At 48.0% G+C, this 15,190-nt stretch overlaps 1 protein-coding gene across 3 annotated transcripts in view; it reads left to right on the top strand.

Annotated features, from left to right (window-relative positions):
• Cfap57 (cilia and flagella associated protein 57) overlaps positions 1–15,190 on the top strand; it is an 82,951-nt gene that overhangs the window by 51,637 nt on the left and 16,124 nt on the right. For 2 of the 3 annotated variants that reach the window (XM_029569493.1, XM_029569494.1), the window contains exons 14-17: positions 7,578–7,721; positions 12,666–12,782; positions 14,563–14,697; positions 14,785–14,928. In XM_029569493.1, coding sequence (XP_029425353.1) covers positions 7,578–7,721; positions 12,666–12,782; positions 14,563–14,697; positions 14,785–14,928 — 540 coding nt within the window. Of the gene's footprint in view, positions 1–1,382; positions 1,477–2,124; positions 2,316–2,805; positions 2,980–4,759; positions 4,919–7,577; positions 7,722–12,665; positions 12,783–14,562; positions 14,698–14,784; positions 14,929–15,190 lie in introns of all 3 variants that reach the window. The other variant, XM_017801182.2, reaches the window with a different exon arrangement.

Genomic DNA, 15,190 nt, shown 5'->3' on the forward strand with positions numbered 1-15,190 from the left:
ACACACATGCAGACAATACACTCATACACATAAAATAAAAATAATAAAATAAAATATTTTTTTTTAAAAAAAGAAAATAACACTTGGGAGGCAGAGGCAGGTAGATCTTTGTGAATTCAAGGCCAGCCTGGTCTACATGGTTAGTTTCAGGACAGCTGGGGCTCCAAGGAGACCCTGTCTCAAAAAGACAAAAAAAGAAAAAAAAAAAGAAAAAGAAAAAGAAAATAATAAGAATGAAAGAGGAGGAAGAACTTGAAGATTCTGACTTCTAGGCTGTCAGAGAGTTTAACAATGCCGGGCGTGGAGATGAATCCCAGCACCCGTGAGGCAGAGGCAAGAGGATAACTTGAAGATTCTGACTTCTAGGCTGTCAGAGAGTTTAACAATGCCGGGTGTGGAGATGAATCCCAGCACCCGTGAGGCAGAGGCAAGAGGATCAAGGCCAACCTGATCTACATAGCAAGTTTCAGGCCACCTGGAGCTAGAAGAAGGCCCTGTCTCAAAACAAACAAAAACAAAACGTTAAACAGCTCAGAGTTATACTCGACCCAGGACTCTGCAAGTCTTATCTTTGTACCACATAAACTTGTCTGCCCCACCTTATCTAAGGTCCCTAGTCTGTTTTGGTTTGGGTTTGGGGTTTAGGGTTTGGGGTTTTTGAGACAGGGTCTCACTCTGTAGTCTTGACTTGCCTGAAACTCACTATGTAGACCAGGGTGGTCTCAAACTCACAGAGATCTGTCTGCCTCTGCCTCCTAAGTGCTAGGATTAAAGGCGTGTGCCACCACAACCAGCTTAAAATCCCCAATCTTTTCCTCACTTGTCATAGCAAGTTGTCTTCATGGGTCTGTTTGCTGGAAAGCCCCTGGCTATTAATTTTATTCATTCATTCATTCATTCATTCATTCATAATTCAGTCAATCAGCAAGCATCTATTTGGTACTATGTATAAGTCAAGCACAGAGTTGGGCCCCAGAGGACAACCTCAGCCTGCCAGGAGCTCTCTGGCTCAGGTAAACACTTACACATGACCATACCTGAGGTTAGCCAACAGCAGTGTGTGGGCAACAGAGACTGGAATGAATCCCTGTGTTTCTTTTTTTTACCTCAGAATCACTTGACCATGCCCAAAACAAAGTTTTTCACTGACAAGTCTATTTTGTGGCAACTGCATAAATAGCAAAAGCACAGAGCTTTCAGAGAGAAATCCTATGTGGATAAAAAGTGGCCTTTCTGTTGGTCCGTAGAACAGTGTTTGGTACAAAGTAAAGGCTGGAGGGAAATCTCTGAGTCAAGGAAGATGTCGTCATAAAATGAGCTTCTGTCCTATTGGTGTCTTTAGCACATGTGTAGAAATGAAAAAAGGTGACTCTGTGTTTTAGGTTTTAAAAGCAGAGAAAGAAAAACAGGATGTATATCACCGTGAGCGCATGGAGAACCTCGTAGACAAACAGAACCAGGAACTGCAAGAGCTGGGTGAGCCCACATGGGGGTGCCACATTGGTGAGGGTGGCTGGTTATGGTTGGCAGAGGCGAGTTAGACGCAGGAGCAGTCCCAGGGCACATGGCTGTGTCTGTGAATACCCTGCTCGTCCCAGGGAACACAGCTGTGTCTGTGAATACCCTGCTTGTCCCTTGGAACTCACCATGGTCTTTTCTCCTGTGTATTTACTCACTCCTCAAATACACATGAAACTCCTGCATGCCAGTGGGGGATACAGAAAAGTTCAGGTTTGGAGCCTAACAGGCTGCCCTGGGTCCCACACTCAGCACTTACTTGCTGGGTGTTCTAAGGCATCACCTCACCCTACCATGCCTCTTCGGTAAAGCGGGGGTACTAGTATCAGTGCTACAAACTCAAGACATTCTTCTTGGCCCTGAACCCTCAAATGCCTTCCACCCATACCTTCATAGAAACAATTTTCTGTCCAGAGTGGAGGGTGGAGAGCTTGCTGCCTGGTGAGATGAAGAACGGGGCAGTCACAGAAACTACACAGGCCTTGGGCCTTGGCTCTGGAGAGGACTGCTCCAGCAGGCAGGGAAGGGGAAGGAAAGCATCCTATGTGTGCCAGAGGCTGGTGCTACTTTCCCACCTGAAATACCTGTCCTCCTCCCTAACCTCAGAATGCTGCAACAATCAGAAGTTGCTCCTAGAATATGAGAAATACCAGGAGCTGCAGCTCAAGTCGCAGCGGATGCAGGAGGAATATGAAAAGCAGCTTCGGGACAACGATGAGACCAAGAGCCAAGCCCTAGAGGAGCTGACCGAGTTCTACGAAGCCAAACTGCAGGAGAAAACCAGTCTTCTCGAGGAGGTGCTCCCCAGGAGCCAAGCTATACAGGAGGAAGGGAAGGGCAGGAGGGCAGAATTGGAGCCACTGATTTGTTCAACAGTTTATCAAGTTGCCTCTGTTTGAACACTGGGAGTCCAGTGGTGGCCACGGGACTTGCAAGGAACTTGCATCTCATGGGGGAGATAACCAAGTAATTTCACAAATAAAATTATGGTGGTCCTAAGTTCTATAAAGGGAAACTATCTGAAACCTGGGTGTTGGTATGAAGAACAGAGGCAAAAAACAGGGTTGAGGTTGTCAGTGAGAGGTAGTAAAGTAAGGGAACCGGAGGCCGGCCTGGTTACGGAGGAAGGGAGACAGGAAGAGGGCACAGATGGCGAAGGCCTGTTTCCACTTTGTAAGGAGACACCTTCCATCCCCACAAATGCCTCTTGTCATCTGAGTTCATCCTCATACCACAGCATCTCCATTTCCTTCTCACCTCACCACAGTCTCTCCCTCTCTGAGCCAGGCACAGGAAGATGTCAGGCAGCAGCTGCGGGAGTTTGAGGAAACCAAGAAGCAGATCGAAGAAGATGAAGACCGTGAAATTCAAGATATCAAAACCAAGTATGAGAAAAAGCTTCGGGATGAGAAGGAATCCAACCTGCGGCTCAAAGGAGAAACGGGCATCATGAGGAAGAAGGTGTGGGGCTGCCGCTAGGCAACAGGGGTGGGGTCTAGCAGCATCGCAGCAGAGGCTGGGGACAGGTGGGCAGAAAGCCTGGTGACGATGCAGTGGTCCCACCTGAGTGTCCTCATCGGCAAGACACATGGGCTCACCACACCCTCTGAAAGGACCACATTTGGCTTCCCCTCTTCTCTGGGAGAGCAAAGAGGGTGAGACAGGATCTCACCATGTAGCCCAGACAGGCTTAGAGCTCACTATGTAGCTCAGTCTGGCCTCAAACTTATAATCTCCCTGCCTCATCGTCCCAAATGCTGATGTCATAGGCGTGTACAGCACACCCAGCTCTCCCCCTCTTCCTTCCTTCTCACAGGGCATAGACTTCCTATGCACTAGTAGATGCTCTGAGCTTTCCTTTCTGAGCAAGTAGGATCCAACAGAAATGGAATTGGACTCTTCTGAGGATTAGATAGGTCTCCACTTAGCCTAGAGGTCGCCTCAGCTCTGATGACTCCTGTTCAGACTTCTTGTTAGGAGGTGTAAGATGCCTTGTTTACAAGGTAGGACAGCTGTTCAGTTCACTGATGGCTGAGGGAGGATGTAATTCATAGATCTGTATAGAATTGCTTCATCTTCTCCAAAATATCTAGCCTTAGAGAAGCTAAGTTCAAAGCCAGCTCATTAGGAATCAAAGCTTCCTATTAGAAACTGCATTATTAAAGACAGAGTCTAGAGCACAGTCAGGCTTTCCCTTCTTAGACATGACCGAAGTGGACCCATCTCTGACCTTTGTAGACCACCAATCTCCACCTCTCAAGATCAGTGTGGTGGTGTAAAAAATACAGAGTCCAGGGGCTGGAGAGTTGGCTCAGCGGTTAAGAGCACTGACTGCTCTTGCAGAGGACCCGGGTTCGATTCCCAGCACCCACATGGCGGCTACCAACCGTCCTTAACTCCAGTTCCAGGGGAATCTGAAGCCCTCTTCTGACCTCCGCGGCATTGTACAACACAGGTGCACTCACATACTTGTAGGCAATACACTCGTACAAATAAAATTAAAAAAATAATTTAAAAATTAAAAAAAAAATAGAGTCCAGCCGGGCATGGTAGCACATGCCTTTAATCCCAGCACTCGGGAGGCAGAGGCAGGTGGATCTCTCTGAGTTTGAGGCCAGCCCGGTCTCCATAGCGAATCCAGGCCAGCTGGGGCTAAAGGGAGACCCTGTCTCAAAAAGACAAAAAACAAAACAAAAACCGAAAAAGACAAAGTCCACCTAGAGAGCTGGTCCCTAGAGCCTCTTGTAGAGACAGGCCGCCCACCCCCCTTCAGTGAATGGGCCTAGGAAAATATTAAACTGTCCCAAATTCTTCAAAACAAACAAAATAAGCCTGGCATGATGGTGCATGTCTGTAATCCCAGTACTTAGGAAGAGGATCATGAGTTCAAGGCTAAACTGGACTATACAGAAACACCCTGTCTCTTGAAAGTAAGAGGGAGACTGTTGGGAAGAAGAGGGTCAGGAATGAAAGAGGACACTGGAGGGTGTGCACATGTGATCACAGTACAGCGTATACCTGAATAAATTGTCAAAAATGGAAAAAGACTATTCCTCAATTCTAAAAAACTGTAAAAATATTAAATAGCAGCAGTAACTCCCAAAGACCCAGCAATGTTGAGGGCTGTGAGTTCTCTCTGGAGGAGAGGCCGCTCCATCCACACTTGATGGGGGAGGGTGGGAGAGGAATGGAGATGGGCCCAAAGATCCCAGAGGTCTTCACTGTTGCTGTCTGTCTTCAGTTCAGCAGCCTGCAGAAGGAGATTGAAGAGCGAACCAGTGACATTGAGATGCTAAAGGGGGAGCAGATGAAGCTTCAGGGAGTCATCAAGTCCCTGGAGAAGGACATTCAAGGCCTCAAGCGAGAGATCCAGGAGAGGGATGAAACAATTCAAGACAAGGTGAGGGCTTCTCTCTGCCCTCCCCAACCACAGCCTGAAGAGACCCAGAGCCTGAGGACAGGGCTGGGAGAGAGTCCTGGGTTCTTGGAGCCCATTTATTTGACTCGGTAGGAGAAGATCCATCAGTGGAGTACCCACTGGATGTTTAGCATGGTGCTAATTAGTGCCAACATATCCCACTCAATTCTACCAACAATCTTGGTTTATGAGCAACTCAGGGTTGTGCTTGGGAAGTTCCAGAAGACTGAGTATCTTGACCATGATCACACAGTTTATAGGGGCCAGACTTGGGATAGGAAACTGAGTCAGCTGACTCTGAAGCCCCTGTCCTCCACTGTTCCAGACATCCTAGAATGACTCACTCCTCTGCTGAGGACAACTCACCTATCACACTGCCCCCATGGTACTGCTGGTCAGGAAGGAACTCCCACAGGATTGGTCCTATAACCACTGGGTATACCCCAGGAAGATGGTGCCACCTTTTAGGATGGCTTTGTCACAGAACACTCAGAAGACAAGCACAGATTCTGTGGGGCACACCACTTCAATGTCCAGGATTTAGTATTGTAATGAGCAAGTCAAGATTCCACTGAGAGAGGGCTCAGTGGTTAAGAGCACTGGTTGCTCTTGCAGAGGACCTGGGTTCAGTTCCCAGCACCTACATGTCGGCTAACAATTGTCTGTAAATCCAGCTCCAGGGGATCTGACACCCTATTCTGACCTCTGTGGGTCTTGCATGACACAGGTACACTTAAATACATGCAAGAAATACAGTCATACACATAAAATAAAAATAATAAAAATTTAAAAAGAGATTCGAGTCCCACCTCTGCATTTTGCCAGACAGAATTTTCTTGTGGCCAAGCACAGGCTTTAGCGATAGACAAGTTGTTTCCAGATAGGCCCCTCTGTTTACCAGGCACTGTTTATTCAGGCACTGTGCCTTGGACAACTCCTCTAAGCCTTCCTGTTATCCCCTGCAAAGTGGGGGGTGAGAACTGTGTCACAGGGGCTTGTAAGGATTTGGTGATATAGTGCCTGTATGTCATTTCTATACCAGAGAGTTTGTATATAAATCTGGGCTTTGGAGATGGGGCGGAGCCCTTTTCAGATTCTCAAAGTGGAAATTGGCAAGAGAGGGACCAAGGCTTCATAATACAAAAAAATAAAAAATAAAAAATAAAATAAACGCTGTCCATCAGCCTTCCCCCTTTCCCACCAGCACAGCTGCCAGGGTACAAGCACAGTCAGGTCATTCTCCCCCTGAAGATGTGTCAGTAGGTTCTCATGGCCTACAGAAGGAGTCAACAAACTTTTTCTGTAGCCTGAAGTATTTCTGATTAGAGGGTAAATATTTTAGGCTTTCCTTGGCCATATGGTCTCTGTCTCAATGAATCAACTCTGGGTACCACGTGTGAAACCAGCCACAAAACAGAATGCACTCAGCTGTGTTTCAATCAGAATTTACAAAAGTAGGCGGCAGGCCAAGGTTGGCTCTTAGGCTGAGCTTGCTAATTCCTGGCCACCAGGATAAAGTCTGAACTCTTTACACCAACAGCCAAAAGTCTTACCTCCACTATTTCCCCAGCCTCACTTCTCACTTCCCCTCTGAATCAGCACTTCAGGCTGAAGCAGGCTATTCTCTGCCCCACCTCGTACAAATCCTGCTTTCTGTGTCTCCTTCTTTACAGCACCCATCGCATTTCAGGCCTGTATTTGCTCACACATCTGCTTCACCAGCTAGTGTTTTTTCCTTAAAGACAGGAGAATGGGGACTCTGTTGTTCTTAGAGTTGTGATTCTAATATTTAGCAGAACTTCATTCAGTAAAGGTTTGATGGATAGACCCAGGATCCAGTTATTGTGACTGTACATCAAATTATCTAAAAACTTAGTGATTAAAAGAAACAGCTATGTTGTTTCCGTCAAAGTCTGTGGGTCTAGAATTTGGACAAGGCACGCTAACAGGATGGCTGGTCTGTGCCCCTGGTGTCTGAGGCCTCAGTGTAAAGGCCGGGGCCTAGGGGGACTCAAACAGCTAGAGGCTGGAAGAGCAATGTCCACAGTGACTCTTCCCTCCACATGCTCAGCTCCGTGGTAGAGATGGTAGAGAGTCTGGGCTCAGCTGAGTCTTTCAACCACAGAGCCCTGAATGTGCTCTCCATCCCAGAAAGCTCAGTATGATCGGACTTCTTGCACAGCAGCTAGCCTCTGCCACAGCAAGTGTCCCAAGAGAGCCAGGCATGGAGCTGCCTGGCTTTTCTGACATAGCCTTGGCAACCACAAAGCATTCCTTCAGCTGCATCCTTTGGGTCACAAGTCATAAATCCATCAGATATGAGGGAAGGGAAGGATGCTACTTGCTGACAGAGACAAGGCAAGGTCACATGGCAGAAGAGTCACAGTGTGGGAAGGGAGATGCAGTCATCCATAAGCTACATATGAATGAGTTGCTGTGAAGTGAGTTGGTGCTGCAGCCTGGTGGGGAGCATGCCCACCTCTGGATCCCTTGTGAGAAGTCTGTGGCCTCCTCCAGCAGCAGAGTCACAGGATTTGTTTTCTTTGCCCTAGAGGGGTTCCATGTACCAGGACCGTATAACCCCACCCCTCTCTCCTGTCCCCACCCCACTTCTCTCAATTTCCTCTCATTTTACCTCCAGGAGAAGCGAATTTATGATCTGAAAAAGAAAAACCAAGAACTAGAGAAATTCAAGTTTGTGTTCGACTACAAAATAAAGGAGCTGAAGAAACAAATAGAAGCTCGAGAGAATGAGATCAAAGTGATGAAGGAGCAGATTCGGGAGGTGAGAGCCATCTGTGGCATACACTGTCCTCTCAGACCTCGGTCTCCTTTTCCATTGTTGCTCACTGGCCCAGGGAAAACGAACGAAAATGCTTCTCACGGCCCCTCTCAGCAAGCAATACCTGTGGCTTCCACTCCACAGATGAGGTCACCTGGTCCAGCTGAAGGCACTGGTCCAGCTGAGGGCTCAGCTCCTCAGCAAGGTGGTTGGGCCTCGAGTCAGGCTGCTGTGCCTGGGGCCCATAGCTCAGTATGCAGTTGGGTAGCCTCAAATGGAGCTGCGGCTGTTGAACACTTGACCACCAGGGGGCAGTATATATTCAGCAGAAAGGCGCTCTTCCCACCAAGCACCAAGTGCTGTTTCTCAAACAGGGAATAGCTGAGGCCACATGCCAGGGCCTGGTGTTTGGCCTTCCTCTGATAAGGAATCAGAAGTCTTAACAGACTCTTGAGCCCAAGAATGGAACAACTAAGAATATGTTCGGGAAAACAAACAGGATGGAGGTAGAGAGGAGAGAGATTAGCAGTAAGACCAGCTAGACAAGGGTTTTTGAGAATTTGATGACGCAGGAGTCTTTTCCCTCTGGGCCCCTGCACTTTGCATTTTCTTACAACATCTGTTTGCCTGTCAGACTACCTCTCACTGGCACAAAATAGCAAGGACTCGGGGACATGGTAGATAGGCCTCAAATTGAATTGTTGGCATTTCTTCCCAAACTCTTGATTTTTCCCTCTCCCTCTCTCCAGTTTGTTTCTCAGTAGAATTTTTTAAAATTTATTTTAATTTTATGTGTACAAGTGTTTTACCTGAATGTATGTAAGTGTACTCGTGTCATACAATGCCAGCAGATCCCCTAGAACTGGAGTTACAGACATGGACATAGAGTTAGCTGCCATGTGGGTGCTGGGAACTGACCCAGGTCCTCAGCAAGAGCAGCCAATGCTGTTAACTGCTGAGCCATCGCTCTAGCCCCTCATAAAGTGGAAATTTAGAAGTCTTTCCTGATTATTCCTTTCTCTTAACTCCCATATCCAAATCATTATGAATCAAGTCCCAAAAAAGATTTCAAATCCAACGCTGCACTCCCCGCCCCCCACCACCCTGCTGCTATTACCCTGGTCCAAGCCTTACCGTTCCTTTTCTTTTTTTAACACTAATTTACATTTATTCTTTATTTTGGGGCATGGGAGGGGCACCATGCCCCAACACATGTAGAGGGCAAAGGGCAATTTGCAGGAGTCAGTTTTCTCCATCGACCATGTGGGTTCCAAGAATTGAACTCAGATCATCAGACTTGGCGGCAAGCACCTTTACCCACTGAGCCATCTCACAGGCCCTCTCCACCATTTCTTATCTGGACTCAACTCAGGCTCCAGCCTGGCTTCCAAACAGAGATCAGAGTAAACTCCCCAATCATGTCCCATGCCACTAGAACAAAACCCAAAGACTACACTCGCCAGCTTCATCTCAAGCTTACCCACACCTGCTCCAGTGCCAGGTTCCTGGCAGCTCCTAAAAGCCAGCTTTCCCATCTCAGAACTCTGTGGTGGTGGCCCCTCTGCCTGGAAGGCTGTCCCTGGATCACCACACGGCTGGCTTTTCATCTTCCCTGTCTCAGCTTAGATGCCACCTCTTCGAAGGCCTTCCCTGACCGCCCTGTAAAGGACGACCACACTCTCCCTTCCATTTTCTCTAGATGTTTGCCTGAGCAGGGACAACAGGTGTCAGCATTTATGACCCACCTAGATGCCCTTGGGTTCTGGTGGTGTGTGTGTGCCCTGCAAAGCCTTTGGAGACTCAGTGAAAAAGCCAAGTGGAGAGGAGTCCAGGGAAGAGAATCCCAAGAGGAGGGCAATGCCTTTCTCCCCAGCATCTGCAGACAGTTCTCTCTGCCCCAAGCTAACCACAGAGCTGCCCTCTTGGGGCCTCCTGTCATTTTCTAGTGACTTCAGGGCCCAAGAATGGCAGTGATCTTTGTCCTTTCAGAAACAAAATATCTCAGACTGAGAAATTTATAAACAACAGACATTTTTCTCACTGTCCTGGAGGCTGCGAAGTCCAGGATCAAGACACCAGCAGATTCCATATCTGGGAGGGCCCGGATCTCATAGAGAGTGACAGGTTCCTTTGAGCCTCTTTTTAAAGACACGAATTCTATTTGTGAGGGCTCTACCCCAAGACCTAACCACCTTCTGAAGGCTCCACCTACCAACACACCTGTGGGATTATTCACCATCCTGGGCAAGGCCTTGATTCTCAGTGGGGAACGTACTTGTGTCTTAGAAATGATTAGAACAGAGACCTTCCTACCCTATCCCCCACTCCCACTTCCCACCTCCCTCCCCCACTTTGTGTCAGTGGCTGCTGATACCTGGACCTGGTTCTTTCCAGGAACCTCTGACCTTGAGGCTTTCTTCTTGGGGTTAGATAGACACATTCAGAGATAACCACAATTAATCCCTGGTGAGGTTTTTCCTCCAGGAAGGAAGGTTCAAGCCCTTAGCTTATATAGAGATCTCTGTGGAGAAACACATAGCCAGCTTTGACTGAGGCACCTCCTTTCACACAAGCTTTTCCATCTTCTTCCTGTGTAGGAAAAGAAGCTTGTAGTTTAGTTTGCACTCCTTTATTTGTTCATCACACGCAGGGTTTCTCAACACCAGCATGGAGGAGTCTCTACGGAGGGCCGATTTGTGTGCTCTAGAATGCTTAACACCATCCTTTGTCCCTACCCACTCAGTGCCAACGCACCTCCTTCCAGGGCTGTTACAACCAAACACATCTCTAGCCACTGCCAAAGGTCCCCTGGGGAACAAAATGCTTCCTCCACGCTCCCGCCCCTGCCCCACTGCGAATCAGTGTGGTGAATAACTTGGAAAAGTGAATGGAATTTTCATGCTGGGAAAGATGTTTGTCCCCACATTCTAGGCTGGTCTTCTGCTTCCCAGCCAGATACTCAAATTTCACATAGTTCACAATTTTTTTCTATAAAACTGATTATTTATGTTCTTGGAGTAATTTGAGGCTTTGCCTGTGGGGGAACGAGCAAAGGTAAAGAATCCAGTCCTGGGCCGCTTCCATCCTAACCCAGTCTGTCACTGCTGACTTAAGATTGCTGAGAAATATGGTCAGCTGTGCACACTCAGGCATGACCTTCAGGAGCCCTGCAAATTAGGGTCACCACTTTTCTCTTCCAGCTGCCATTTCACTGGCCTAGAACATTCTTCCTTTGCCTGGAGCCCAGTGCAGCCTCCTGGCTTGCCTGCCGACCTCCAGTTCTCTCCCTTGTGTAGAACCAGGTGCCCCTGCCGCTCCTGGTTACATTGTTCAGTGACTCCCAGCTCAGTGACCTCTCAGCCTTCCCCCAGTGCCGTATCATCTTTCAGTCACCTACAGCAGTGCCAGCCTACAGAAATGCACCAAGCTGCCGCAGGCCACTGATCCTTTGTGGACAGGCTGCTCTCAGCTTGTAATTCTTTTTTCTCTGTTATCCTGTAATATTCTTCCCATAACACTCAGCTGAAGTGTTCCTTCAATGGAGGAGAGGGCACCTGCTCACCTCTATACACACAGGATGCCTTCTACCTCCATTACAGATAGTGATATGCCCATTTCACAAGAACTTCTGGCTCTCTTCTCTCATCCTTTTAGTCCAGAGGCTTCTCGAACAAACACCACCTCTTCATCAGTTCTGTATCCCTGAGCCTCCAACAGTCTAGTGGCCCTTGCTTTAGCTGTGCAAAGACCCTCTCTTGCTGTGTATTCTCTGTGAGGCAGCTCTACATAGCTCTGCCACTGATACCTGGTATTCTTGCCTCTCCTCCTCCAGAGGCAAGTAATTGCACTCCTGCTCACATCCCTCACTGCTGATCCCCTTGCTTACCACACTTGCTATTCATTCATTCATTCATTCATTCATTCATTCAAGTGTTCATGGAGTCCACCTTGATGCCAGACATTGTATCAGAGGCTATTCTGTCTAATAAAATGCTTCCTACAGCAAGAAAGCGTTCCTCTATGTCCAGAACACGGAGATGGCTTGTTAGAGCCTTCTGGTACCCCTAGACAGTTACCAGAAACCTAACAATGTGACCAAAGAACCTGGGATAGATTTGTGAGGACTACTTCCCCCGCCTCACACACAAAACAATGAACTCTCCCATCCCCTGAAAACAGTCAGTGAGCTGCCCTAGTAACAGGAATACTAGTGTCCAAATTTGGGGATGTAAATAAAACATCACCGCTTGCTTTGAATCAGGTCTACCCAGCTAGTTTCATCCAAAGCAGAAAGTCCAGTGATCCCTCACTGGCCTCTGTTAGAACAAGAAGCTTGGTGTGGTCTCCTGCCATTCTTTTGAAGATGGGGTGGCCCTTAGTTGTACTGCTTTGACCTTTCAACATAATGATGAGACTATGTTTCTTCTTCTTAGCCTTTACCTGTTTTATGCCCTAGAATGAAGATGCCCACCTGCCACCCTGGTCCCTCAAAACTCTACTTCAGAATCAACCCTCAATTTTCTGTTTAGAATGACAGTGGCCCCTGAAAGTCAAGTTCCACTCACAACCTCACAATGCAGGGGAGGAAGGTACTTCTCTAGAGAACCATGCCTCACACAGGAGTTTGGAGTTCAGTTATTTGAGTTAAGGAATTCAAGAAGAGAGGAATGTACATTGTTAAGGAAAGGCAAAGTGACTAAGAGAAAAAATTCCCAGCCTGGCAGTAGAATGCACAACCCTGGGTAGACATGTCATCAGTCAGGGGTGGGAGGCTTTTAGGATGACAAGAAGTAAAAAGAAAGGTTTCGTTCTAGAGGATGTAGCTGGGAACTAGAAAAAAAAAAAAATCCTGGTTTCGGGAAGGTTCCAGCAAAAGACTTCTGTTCTCAAAGATAGTTGACATTCCCTGATTCTCCCTTTGGGCCTCTTTCCCCTGGTTCTCTATAGATGGAAGCTGAGCTGGAGCGCTTCCATAAACAGAACACACAACTGGAGCTGAACATCACGGAACTGTTGCAGAAACTGAGAGCCACAGATCAGGAGCTACGCAAAGAGCAGCAGAAGGTGTGAGGATTTTCTGAGTCTGGCGGTGCTTGGACTCAGGATCTGGCACCTGCCTGCAACGGGCAGCTGGCTCTTGGAGACACAGCCAGCCATTGCTAAGATACACTTCCCATTTTAACTCACACTCTTGCCCACAGCCCTGTCTGATTCCAGGCCTGTGCCAATTTACATGACTGAATTCATCTGAGACTATAAAATGACTTGTGTGTGGTGATGGGGGTGGGGAGGTCTGACACTAGTTTTGAAGGAATAGTCTCAGCCTTTGCTTGTTTGACCTGCTTAAGAAGGTCATTTGTTCTTAGTGGTTAAAAGGCTTTGACCATCTACTGAGGCCAGGAGAATCTTGGCGACCAGCCATTTAGGTCTTCAGGTTTGATTGTGTTTGTTTGTTCTCTGTTTGTGGTGTGTGTGTGTGTGTGTGTGTGTGTGTGTGTGTGTGTGTGTGTGTACACACTTATGCAGAGGTCAGAGGAGGATGTCAGGTGTCCTGCTCTATCACTCCCTTATCTCCTTGAGACAGGGTCTCTCACTCAACCTGGAGCTTGCCACTTTTTCAGTGGGGTTTGCTGACTAGCAAGCTCCAGGAATCCTCCTGTCTCTGCCTTCCAGTGCTAGGGGTACAGACAAACCCAATTTTTGCAGCCTTTCTGTGGGTGCTGAGGGTCCAAACTCAGGTTTTTGTGATTGCACAGCAAGCTCTCTTACTCAGCCACCTCTCTAGCCCCCTGCTAGTTTTGAGAAAGTCTCACTCTGTAGCCTAGGCTGGCCTGAAACTCACTCTGTTAGCCCAGGCTGGCTTCAGAACTGTCAACCCTCTTGTTTCAGCCTCCCCAGAGCTGAGATTACAGGTATATGCTACTTTGCCTGCCTCATCCCAGTCCCTTTATGTTATAAATAAGGAAAGTAAGGCCAGAAATAAGGAGGTAAAGAAGCTTCACCCCATTCTTATAACTAGTTAGCACATATAGAGCCAGTCCCGGATACTGAGTCTTCTGGTCGTCGTCCAAAATGTTTGCTGAAGTTTTTCATCTTCTCTATCAAATGCTTGCACTGTATTACATAGTGCTAGAAGCTGCAGAACCACATGTGGGAAGAGATCCTGGCCCTGCCCTTCACAAGCCAAAAGGACTGATATGTGATTTATGGTCTGTGCATATTATAAAGCAAGATATATATATATATGTATATATATATATATATGTAGTGGATAAAGGGGTGTGGGAGAATAGAGAAAGAAGAGTCCCTCTCTAGGTCAGGGTAGGAGAAGATGGACATCAGGGAAAGCACAATTGAAGATAGAAAGCTAGTTCTCATGTGCAACAATCTGTGGATTTTCCCCCATCCATTCACAGCAGTGTTCCTGACTGTCAGGAGAGACAAGCACTGGGTGAGCTCAGAAGAGGGACACAGCAGCCCTGGATGGGATTCTGTGGGAAAGAATTATACTATCTTTCTTTTTTCTTAAAGGAAAGACTAGCCATGTGAGGTTCCATTCATCTTCTAAGGTCTGAGGTTATTAAAGGAATCCAGGGTAGTAAGGGACACCACGTGTCCCTTACTAAAGGATTGAGTGTCATCTTGGCAGTTCCGGCAGGATACCCAGTCCAGGCAGGTACACCAGAGTTTCAATGTTGATACCTCTTGACTGGCTCCCCGTCTAGGTTTCTGTGCCCAGTGTGTCCCCTGGTGGTCAGCTGTGAGTCCCAGATGAGGACAATCTTGTCCCTTTCTGTGCCATTAGCCCCTGCCTGCAGCCCCAGGAGTAAATGTCTGATTATAGGAGCGGGACTTGGAAGCACTGGTCAGACGGTTTAAAACAGACCTTCACAACTGTGTGGCATACATCCAGGAGCCCCGGCTGCTGAAGGAGAAGATCCGTGGTCTCTTTGAGAAGTACGTGCAGCAGGCAGACATGGTAAGCATGAGTTCCCTGCCCTGCTCTGCCCTGCCCTGCCCTGTGTACCACACCTCTCTTCACTGAGAGTCCCCCTGGGCCCATCAGGTGGAGATAGCAGGACTGAACTCAGACCTTCAGCAGGAGTATGCCCGCCAGCGGGAGCACCTGGAGAGGAACCTGGCCACTCTCAAGAAGAAGGTGGTCAAGGAGAGTGAGCTGCACCGCACCGACTATGTCCGCATCATGCAGGTAATGGCATGTACCCTTAAGCTGCCTGGGAAGCTGAGCATCAGAGGGAGAATTGCCAATGGTCCCTTTGAGACCACCCATCCTACAGGCTCCCCAGATGTCCAGAAAGCCACAGCTTTCTCTTGGCTCCTCCCTTCTGACGTCCTAGAGCTTGTTCTGGCTGTGACCACAGCCCAGAGCCCACCGAGGAGCCCATCTAGGCAACTCCATGCCCTCAAGTCCCCTGCTTCCCCAGGCGCTCCTTCTGGTGTCCTGGGGACCC

Source organism: Nannospalax galili, unplaced genomic scaffold (genome assembly GCF_000622305.1).
Source record: "Nannospalax galili isolate Female #2095 unplaced genomic scaffold, S.galili_v1.0 scaffold1402, whole genome shotgun sequence".
NCBI lineage: Eukaryota > Metazoa > Chordata > Mammalia > Rodentia > Spalacidae > Nannospalax > Nannospalax galili.